This window comes from Gnatocerus cornutus, chromosome 5, assembly GCF_029298725.1.
Source record: "Gnatocerus cornutus isolate USDA-ARS CGAHR chromosome 5, icGnaCorn1.1, whole genome shotgun sequence".
In the NCBI taxonomy this organism is placed as follows: Eukaryota; Metazoa; Arthropoda; class Insecta; order Coleoptera; family Tenebrionidae; genus Gnatocerus; species Gnatocerus cornutus.
The window spans coordinates 19,239,139-19,249,169 of NC_142237.1; the positions used below are offsets into that span (position 1 = coordinate 19,239,139).

Consider the following 10,031-nt stretch of genomic DNA (forward strand, 5'->3'; position numbering starts at 1 on the left):
CACTGTTATTTATTTAGAGAGAACTATGTTGTTACGGCCACTGGAAACTTTGTTTATAACTGATTCTTACCGCGTACCTAACACAAATAATATTGATACACGTAATTAATGTACAGATAGATCGTGGCAACACTTGTGGTCACCCCTAAAGTCGTCTTTAATTTTGAAGAGAAAAAATGTGTAAATTTGCATGTTCTTATATTTGATAAAAATCTATTGCAAAACTTATTTTTTTTATCACCAACAATTGAATCAGAGTGGTCGGTTGTATAAGAAAGGTTCTACTGTATTTCAGAAAAAATATGGGAATTACACGTTCGGTTTTTATCAGTAGAGAGACGATATTTTTATTACCGATAAACTTTAATCCTGCAAGCTCAACAAAGCTATCGTTCACATGTGTCAAGGCATGGAGATCTATTTATTTGTGTTAGACTTAAAAATCTTACCAATCTACCGCTAGTTTTCTGTAAGAAAATATGAAGTCTTTACTGCTTGTGATTCTTTCTTTAGAGTGCGTGCTGACTTCGCCAATTATTGGTGATAGTTACAGTTTTGTGATCTCGACTACCGAAGCTCCAAGAGATAGAAATGATAAAGACGAGACAGTTGTAAGGAATAAAAATTGTATTTTTTCTAACTTCCAGTTTTAATCCAACAGGTTTTTGGAGTCAATCCGCAAATTTCCTCAATACAAATCTACGCCAACATAAACCATAGATTCGCGAGCACTCTCATCATAAGTAAAGTAAAAAATTTGAGAGCGACACCAGAAGAAACCACCTTTGAGATGATTCTTCCTGAAAACGCGTTCATTTCAACTTTCGAGATGGAATGCAAAGACAAGTCCTACAAAGCGTATGTTAAAGAAAAAGAGCAAGCGAAGAACATCTATCAAAAAGTAATGTTAAATATTTAGATGACTTAAATGAAATGTGCTTCTTCACAGGCTGTATCACGTGGTCGAAGTGCAGCTCACGTTGGAGTGAGTGCTCGAGATTCACAAATTTTTACAGTCTCAGTGAATATCGAGCCTGAAAGTGAAACGATATTTCGGTTAGTGTACGAAGAACTCCTTCTCCGGAAGCGTGGACAGTACGAATTGGTCATCAACATCAATCCTGGGCAAATAGTTGATGATTTAAGAGTCCAAGTAAGGAAGTCTGACAAATGCAATACTTCTGACACATTTTGTAGGTCCATATAAATGAAAGCCCTCCATTGGCTTTTGTACGAACCCCGTCGCTTCGCACCGGAAAAGAAATTGGTGATAACGACGCAAAATTGAATCCTTCTGCAGAAATACATATCGATGGTAACTCAGCTTCTGTTAAATTTATCCCCGACGTGAGTCAACAGAAAGAGTTTGGTCAGAATCTCGGTGGTGAGAAAGAAAAAGGATTAGCTGGTCAGTTTGTGGTACAGTACGATGTGGAGCGCGATTCTAAAGGAGAGGTAACTATTTTGGATGTTTGGTGAATAAATATTAGACAGGTAACAAATGACGCAGGTTTTGATACGAGATGGGTACTTCGTTCATTTCTTCGCTCCTTCTGATCTTAAACCTCTTCCAAAACACGTTGTGTTTGTTTTGGACCATAGTGGTAGCATGCTTGGGCGAAAAATTGAACAATTAATTGAAGCAATGAAAAAAATCCTTTCCGAACTAAAAACTGAGGATTTATTTCATCTTGTGTATTTCTCTAGTGATGTCTCTGTCTGGAATTCTCAGAGTGATAAATTCGAGAAAGTCGCATCACTAAATGGAAAAATAACTGATGAAACCGATGATGTTTTAAATGTTTTCGAAGACCATTTTAAGTCTTGCATAATGGCTAAAGCTGCAAAAGTAACTCCAGAAATGATAAATAAAGCTAAAAAAATTATCGAAGATCAGAATGACTTGGGAACTACCAACATATTCGAAGGTTTAGAGGTCGGTCTGATTTTGACTATGCGAACCCAAAAACAATATCCCGACAAATTCCAGCCAATGATTGTATTCTTGACTGATGGGTACCCTAATGTGGGTATGACCTCGCCTAATAACATCATAAAAGCTGTAAGTACTTTTAACAGTAACATAACAGAAAATGTTGAATTTTCTAGATAACTGAACTGAATTCTGTAACCAAAGTTCACATCTTCGCACTATCCTTCGGAGAAGACGCCGACAAAGAATTTCTTCGTAACCTGTGTTTGCTGAATTTCGGATTTTCTAGACACATCTTTGAAGCAGCTGATGCTGCGATACAATTACAAGACTTCTACAGCACGATTTCTTCACCACTATTGAGTAACATTACTTTCAAATATGTAGACTCTGTTTCCCAAGTGACAAAGGCTCATTATCCTATTCTATTCGAAGGTTCGGAGTTAGTGGTCGCTGGAAAAATAGGTGAAAATCTACGTGTGTCTCAAGTGAAGATTATCGGTTTTTTTTAGTAGAAAACTCAACCATTTTACCCCAGATTAGAGCAGTTGATAAAGACGGATCCATTTCCTTCAACACCACTTATACTAAGCCTGTCGGTTCATTGGAGAGATTATGGGCATATTTGACTGTCAAACAGACTTTAGAAGAAAAAGAAGTGACAAAAAATAATACGGAACTAACTAAAAAGGCGCTTGACTTGTCTTTAAAATATTCCTTCGTCACAAGTGTTAGTTCTTTAGTTGTGGTCAAACCTGATGAAATAGTTTTGGTTGACACATTCAGTACAAATTCTGATAAAAGCACACAGCAAAGCATCTTTGAAGAATCTGCTATGATGGGACCAGAAGTAACCCGAAAATCGGACAACAGTAAGTCTCCACAAAAATAAGTTAGAAAATTAACTTTTTCTTCCAGTGACTTTACCACCATGGCTTGATTATTTATACAAAAACAATGTTAGCCTTATTACACCACAAGGTACGTTCCGTAGATTCACCTACCAAATTTCATAAAAGTATTGTAGGTGACTTCAAACTGGGTCACAGTGGAGATGTTAATGTTTGCCCACAAACACCACTCGGCGGTCCCGGCGAATGTAAAATACTCTTTGATTGTCCGCAAGTGTTTTCAATTCTTACAGATCTCGATGTTTACTTACAATATTTTTGTCCATTGAACAAGTAAGAAAATGTGCTGAATGCGCCGATAATGCAATGACGGAATTTTAGCTTTGTTGGTGTGTGCTGCCCTGGAGCACCTCAGTACTCGATCCCCCCTGCCTAAGAAAATTTGCTCGAATTTTCACGTTATGTAGGTACGGCATGATACATGTTTCCATATAAATAAACTCTTTGAAAATGGAACAAAAATACCAAAATTTCAATTTTTCCACCTCCCCAAGTGTATTATTTTGAAGATTAGAGCGATCAAATGAATACTTACTCTCAGTTCCCTTTAGAATTGCAAACGTGTGTTTAATTGTTATTTTAAGTTATTTTGAGTTGCAAGAAAATTACAAAATTAGATCATTGAACAAAATAAAAATAAAAGCGTTTGAACAAGCGCTTAATATAAAATGACTGCAAACATTTCAAAGCTAGTGTTTTCTGAAAATCTTTCACTAAATTCTCAGTTTAACAACTGCAAATTATTAGACATAAACAAAAACTGTTTCTTCAATCAAAGACATAACTTGAAGCCATTTTTATAGCAACAATGCAGAACTTCATACAGAATACAACGTACGTCGCCAAAAAACCTAAAAAGCGTTTTTCTATTTCGCGTTCATAATGAAGATATTTCGATACGCGTTTAAGCGTATTTCGGTATCGTAATGGACCAATCCCGTGCCAATATTTCCAAAAGCATATATTTTTCTTAGGTTTGCAACAGACAAACCGTCAACCTGCCGTCAACGTTGACAATTTAGATTTTGGTTTTGATAATACATGATAAATCGATCAATACACTATTATTTCTTGTTGTACTTGGCTTAATAATTCATCGGAAAAAAACTCTTTGGATGCAAGAGAACCATCATGATCATGATCAACATCTTCGCTCTCTTGGCTCCCTTGCGCTCCGGTAACCTTAAAACGTCACACCTGTCAAACTGACTGAAATTGGATTTGGCTATTTTAAATGTTTTTCCCGAACATTTTGCAAATGCCAACTACCCTAAAATTCCCTAGATTTCGAAATCAATTTTTTCCTTTAAAATAAGGCGAAATAGAAAAAATTGCGTATAATTCTTGTTAATAATGCATTTTGCCGCACTTACTATGTTACGTTAAAAACGTGCGTGCGGCAAAATGTTCATTATGAAACGCGTTTCATAATATATACTATTTAAATTTTGTCTTGTCGCCAGAGTATTAATTCAGTTTATCTTCGAAACTGCGGCAGATAGAAAGATGCAGAGTAAACATAATTATTATTATTATTATTAGTGCTCATTTTACGCAAAATTTTACCCTAAATAAAAATTGATCAAAACCAATGATAGACCAGGATAATCGAGGTTTCACTGTAGCTCTGAAAATTTGGGTAATTCCCCTTTCGCAATTTCTTGGTAAGCAGTCAGCAGTTTGTCAGCGACCTATTGATTAATATGTGACATAAAAGTCTCCCATCCGATAAACTTTGATCCAAGAAATAATTAAGTTTACTGGAACTTCCTGCTTGCATGCAAGCAACTATTTATGTGACGACAATTTAACAATGTTAGTAAAGTAACGCGAGTTTTCTATCTGAAAACATGACTTTTTTATTACTTCTGTTTCTCTCTTTAGGGTACGTGTTAATTTCGCCTATTTCTGGTGATCGAAATGAGTCTAAAAGCAAGATGGTCGTAAGAAAGTAAATTACAAATTTTGCTCAATTCTTATTAATCCAACAGGTCGTTGGAGCTAATCCACAAATATACTCAATGCAAATTCAAGCCAATGTCAGCAACAGATTTGAGAGGACTATGATCACAAGTAAAGTACGAAACCTGAAAACAACATCAGAGGAAACCACTTTTTCGGTGATTCTTCCTGAAAATGCGTTCATTTCGAAGTTTGACGTGGATTTCAAAAACACAACCTACAAAGCGTTTACTAAAGAAGCAAAAGAAACGAAGAAAATTTACCAAGACGTAATTTTAAATAACTTGAGTGGTTGAAGTTAAATTCCCTTATTACAGGCTGTATCACGCGGTCAAAATGCAGCTCACGTCAAATTAAGCGCTCGAGATTCTAAAACTTTCACAGTTTCAGTGAATATAGAACCTGAAAGTGAGGCAATATTTTATCTCGTTTACGAAGAACTTCTTTGCCGGCAGCATGGACGATACGAACTTGTCATCAACATCCATCCCGGACAAACAATCGAAGACTTAGAAGTCCAAGTAATGACGAACGACAAAGAATAGTAGTACTGACCCGTTTTCTAGGTCCATATTAATGAAAGTCGACCATTGTCTTTTGTACGAACCTCCCCTCTAAGAACCGGAAATGAAATTAGTAAAAACGACCCGAAATTAAATCCTTCTGCAAAAATTGACATCGATGGGAACTCAGCTACTGTTAAATTTAGTCCAAGCGTGAACCAACAGAAAGTGTTTGGTGAGAATCTCAGTGGTGCCAAAGAAAAAGGGATAGCTGGTCAGTTTGTGGTTCAGTACGATGTGGAACGCGATCCTAAAGGAGGAGAGGTAATATTTTACGTGCTTGTTATAGAAATAACAACATGCTCCAGGTGTTGGTACGAGACGGTTACTTCGCTCATTTCTTCGCTCCCATTAAAATAAAACCCCTTCAAAAGCATGTTGTGTTTGTCTTGGACCACAGCGCCAGCATGATTGGACAGAAATTTAAACAGTTAGTGATAGCAATGAAAAACATCCTTTCTGAACTTAGAAGCAAAGATTTGTTTAACATTGTGCGTTTCACCCATGTCATTTCCGTGTGGAATTCCAACAGTAATCAATTCGAAAGAGTTAATTTAACATCAGCAAATTATACAAACCTAGAATCCCGTCTTAGAGTGAGTTACCTCTACAATTTTTCATTAATAAATATTATTTTAGAAAGCAAAGTTGCCTACCGCTGCAAAAGTTACCCCAGAAGTTGTAGATAAAGCTAAACGAGCACTCGAAGACCAACACGACATGGGATTCACCAACATAATCGGAGGGTTAGAAATTGGCTTGTTTTTGACTAAGAAAATCCAAAAACACAATCCAAAGAAATACCAGCCTCTGATCGTATTCTTGACTGACGGTAACCCGAATGTTGGCGTAAGTTCGACCCAAGAGATAACAAAAATTGTAAGAACATTGAAGAGTAACACAGAAAAGAAACGTCCAATTTTCTAGGTGACGAAACTTAATTTAGTGACCAAAGTACCGCTTTATTCGTTATCATTCGGCGATGGCGTCGACAAGCAGTTTCTTCGTATACTGTCGGCACATAATTTCGGATTTTCTAAACACATCTTCGAAGGAACTGATGCTTCCTTACAAATCCATGACTTCTATCGCATGATTTCTAAGCCACTGTTGAGTAAAATCGATTTCAAATATGTGAACTCTGTTTCGCATGCGACGAAGACTCATTATCCGATTCTGTTCAAAGGCTCAGAGTTAGTGGTCGCAGGAAAAACAGGTAAAAATCAAAAAGTTTGTTGAAATTTTATCACTTTTTGTAGGAGGAAATTCAGATATTTTACCCTACGTTGAAGGCGTTGGTATAACCGGACCTATTTCTTTTAACACCACGCATACCAAACCTGTCAGTTCGCTGGAAAGACTGTGGGCTTATTTGACTATCAAACAGATCTTAGCAGAAAGAGAGCTCACGACAAATAAGACAGAACTGACTAAGAAAGCCCTCGATGTGTCTTTAAAATATTCTTTCGTCACAGATGTCAATTCTATACCGAAATGGCTCGATAAATTACGCAACAACAATGAGAACATAACCATTCCTCAAGGTACCGACTTTCCGCAAATTAATTCAGTACCAAATTTAGTTCGTAGGTACCTTTACATTGGGTCAAAGTAAAGACGTTAATTTTTGCCCAAAAACACCATTTGGTGGTCCCGGCGAATGTAAAATTCTCTTTGAGTGTCCGCACGTCTTATCAGCCCTCACTAATCTCAATGTTTACTTAAAATATTTTTGCCCGCTGAATGAGTAAGAAAAAACTTTTGGATGTATTACATTTTCACGTAAAATTACTGCATTTTAGGTTTGCTGGAGTGTGTTGCCCTTTAGCGCAGGGAAATTCGACCGGCTCGACCCAAGAAATTTGAGTTTTTTTCTTACGAATTTTACATGTGTTTCCGCAAATAAAAATTTTATTTAGCAACGAAATTTTCTTCCGTTAGTTGTAATTAATTATTAATTAAAATAATAAATAAAAGAAATATACTGCTGTTAAATTTTGTTCCTGCAAATTGAATTCTTTACTTTATTTCTATTCAAAGCATCGTGAGGTTTTACCACTAACCTGATTGCCCTGAAATTGACGTCTATTTAAAATGTTTTTGCCCCTCAACGAGTAAAATGCAGTAATATACAAGAATTCAAGAAGAGTTTGACTATTTCGCAGGATTTGTTGTCCTTAAACACCACGTAACTAGGCAACCTTTAGTCGTCCGTTTAGTTGGTTGCATACACTTGATTTGGTAAAAACGCTTCGGCAATAAAAACGAATTAAGATGACCCTTGGTGGAAGTGCCATCGTTTTATTTATTTTCAAACATGTTTTCCCCATTTCCAAAAAAATTAGACACGCATGTGTGACCTCCTAACAACACATGTGCCTCTGCACGTGACTTCACACTTTGTCGAGCACATTCGATGGAAATAACAGATATTAAAATACCATTTCTATCATAGCCGACGGTCTACCTCTAATCAAGAACTTTACGCAACATCACCAGATACAGACTGCTCTATTGGCACCTTAATTAGTACAGTTTTAATTAGGAAGTCTGTGTCGTTTTTAATTAAGCGATAACGAAATTGTTAAATTTTATGCGAAAAGCTGGAGGCGACCGAAGTGTGCTGCTTTTAACGATTTATTATCGTTGTTATTAAAATGTGTCGTTAATAAATCTTGATTACAGACTCGTATTATTAATGATGAATTGTTTGTGAAAACATGGTTTATTAGCCGATTCGTGTTGGTACTACCCGCATAAATTTATAACGGACGGCACTAAAGGTGGCGGTTGGCAGCAATTGTAGAAATTATATTGTTAATATCCTCACTTAAGTCACTAGACAAAGAACAATAAGAACTTAATTTAAATAACTGAATAGTCAAATAAAACCCGTCAGTGATGACTTATGCCTAAATGGCGTGACTGCCGAAACGTGCGAAAACCGCCTTTTCGATTACTCGACACCGCCAATTACCAATTAAATAAAAATAACAACCTCCGCAAAATTACAATGACATTAACCCACTTCATGTCAATTTCCCAAAGAGATTTTACAATAACAGTAATTCGTCGAGGCCTTTCATCGGCGAAAAGCCGAAAGAATTCGCTCGGTTAGACATAAATCGCAATTAATGGAGCGTCTGTTTTGGCGTGAGCGAGCACGTGCTTCTTCGTAATTAATTTAGCGATGACAAAAATGGATCTCTCTGTGGCGGAGGTACAGGTGAAACACGCCACTTCCAAGATAAGTTGCTGTGTAATATGTTGGGAGCAATGAAACAGTTCCCGTTGCTCGCAATCAGAGGTAATTCTCGAGTTATTAAACGAAGAAGAGCGCCATCTGCGCCGGCAAAGAGCAAAGAGGATGATTTATTGACGGCCGAAATTGCATCCGAAGAGAAAGGGACATGAAAAATCTATTACGAATAAATTTTAAAATTCGCGCCTGGGTAATTGTAACTAAAGTAAAATTCAACCCTTCGGAACCCCCACAAGCCATCTGTTTCTCTTCTCCCGCTTCTCAGGTAGTCTTTCTTTCACTCTTCAGACTTTCGATTTTATCGAGATTACATCGAAATCAGCGAGTTTCATCGACCATCCCCTAAATAATTAATAGCACGCGCCATGTGCATCAATTTGAGTCTCACCTGGCCCTCGCGAATCATCGCGGGGGTGTATCAACGGACAGTTGGGTTCTAAAGAGGGTCATCACCTTGCACACACAAGCCTTAATTTCATTGGTTCTTTTGTACAGTTAGTTTGATCTGTTTTTACCTGTGAATGAAAAGTGAATTTCACACCCCGAAAGAAAAAAAATGAACCGTTAGAGAAAAAAAATTAAGTGGCGTCGAAGGTTTGTTTTTCAGTCAGTTAGATAAAAATGTCACTATGAATATCATATCAGTGATAATGGAGGTATAGTACCACTTTGATAAGAATAATGCTTACGTCAAATCACTTATAATGTTAAAAATGTATATGAATGTGATAATAAATGTTTACAAAGCAACAAAGTTGCGGCGATAACGAGCGGTTTTGCGTCTTTACACGCTAGACACGAAAATGACTATTTTTTTTCATAGTCTTTCCAATGTTTCCCGCTAATTGCTGAACAAATAAACGCAAACAACTCGTTCCTTTACAAACGGGCGCAAATTCCGCGTATCATCACCAATAACAACTTCCACCGCTTCAATGCCAATCATTAAATCTTTGTAATGAATCGGCGACTTGAATGCTGGCACACAACACGTTCCACGCTATATCTTGCAGCAGATGCATTTGCTCAATTGCAACCCATTCTAAGTCCCCGGAACGAATCACCATATTCCTTGTAATTACCAACGAATGTCTCAAAGACATTCTCATTTAAATCGTCGAGTAGACGATGGGCGTGTTGGACCTGTAAATATAAACACGTTTTTTTCGTTTTATTGCGACGAACAGATGCGCACCCTTGCGACTTAATTAGATATGTTAATACTTGATACAACGGTTTCGTTTTTTCGAGAAATGCACGTGTGCGTGCTCAACATTTCCGGGAGTCCGGGATGAGCTTTAAGTGATGGTATCGCGATGGGTGATTAATGGGCGATTTTCAATGATAAGGTGGGTTTAAGACCGTCATCGGCTCGCTGCGACGATTTATTGGCGGTTTTT

At 37.1% G+C, this 10,031-nt stretch overlaps 2 protein-coding genes across 2 annotated transcripts; both read left to right on the plus strand.

The window, feature by feature from the left end:
- The first annotated feature begins 464 nt into the window (after window positions 1-464).
- Window positions 465-3,220, plus strand: LOC148175488 (inter-alpha-trypsin inhibitor heavy chain H4-like). Its single transcript, XM_088036986.1, has 10 exons — window positions 465-608; window positions 662-901; window positions 950-1,153; window positions 1,198-1,455; window positions 1,511-2,062; window positions 2,110-2,398; window positions 2,446-2,805; window positions 2,852-2,914; window positions 2,961-3,117; window positions 3,166-3,220. Exons 1-10 carry the CDS (start codon window positions 480-482, stop codon window positions 3,218-3,220), a joined length of 2,307 nt encoding a protein of 768 aa, XP_087893112.1. The 5' UTR covers window positions 465-479.
- A 1,687-nt stretch (window positions 3,221-4,907) lies between these two features.
- On the plus strand, window positions 4,908-7,261 carry LOC148175489 (inter-alpha-trypsin inhibitor heavy chain H3-like). Its single transcript, XM_088036366.1, has 9 exons — window positions 4,908-5,075; window positions 5,124-5,327; window positions 5,373-5,633; window positions 5,678-5,965; window positions 6,009-6,248; window positions 6,297-6,585; window positions 6,629-6,913; window positions 6,960-7,116; window positions 7,172-7,261. Exons 1-9 carry the CDS (start codon window positions 4,908-4,910, stop codon window positions 7,233-7,235), a joined length of 1,956 nt encoding a protein of 651 aa, XP_087892492.1. The 3' UTR covers window positions 7,236-7,261.
- The last annotated feature ends 2,770 nt before the right edge of the window (window positions 7,262-10,031 follow it).

Coding starts and splice junctions, on each gene's coding strand:
- LOC148175488 (XM_088036986.1), top strand. CDS start 480: ATGAAGTCTTTACTGCTTGTGATTCTTTCTTTAGAGTGCGTGCTGACT. Junction 609..661: donor GAAATGATAAAGACGAGACA/GTTGTAAGGAAT, acceptor TTAATCCAACAG/GTTTTTGGAGTCAATCCGCA. Junction 1,456..1,510: donor AGCGCGATTCTAAAGGAGAG/GTAACTATTTTG, acceptor CAAATGACGCAG/GTTTTGATACGAGATGGGTA.
- LOC148175489 (XM_088036366.1), top strand. CDS start 4,908: ATGATCACAAGTAAAGTACGAAACCTGAAAACAACATCAGAGGAAACC. Junction 5,076..5,123: donor CGAAGAAAATTTACCAAGAC/GTAATTTTAAAT, acceptor CCCTTATTACAG/GCTGTATCACGCGGTCAAAA. Junction 5,966..6,008: donor ACCTAGAATCCCGTCTTAGA/GTGAGTTACCTC, acceptor ATATTATTTTAG/AAAGCAAAGTTGCCTACCGC.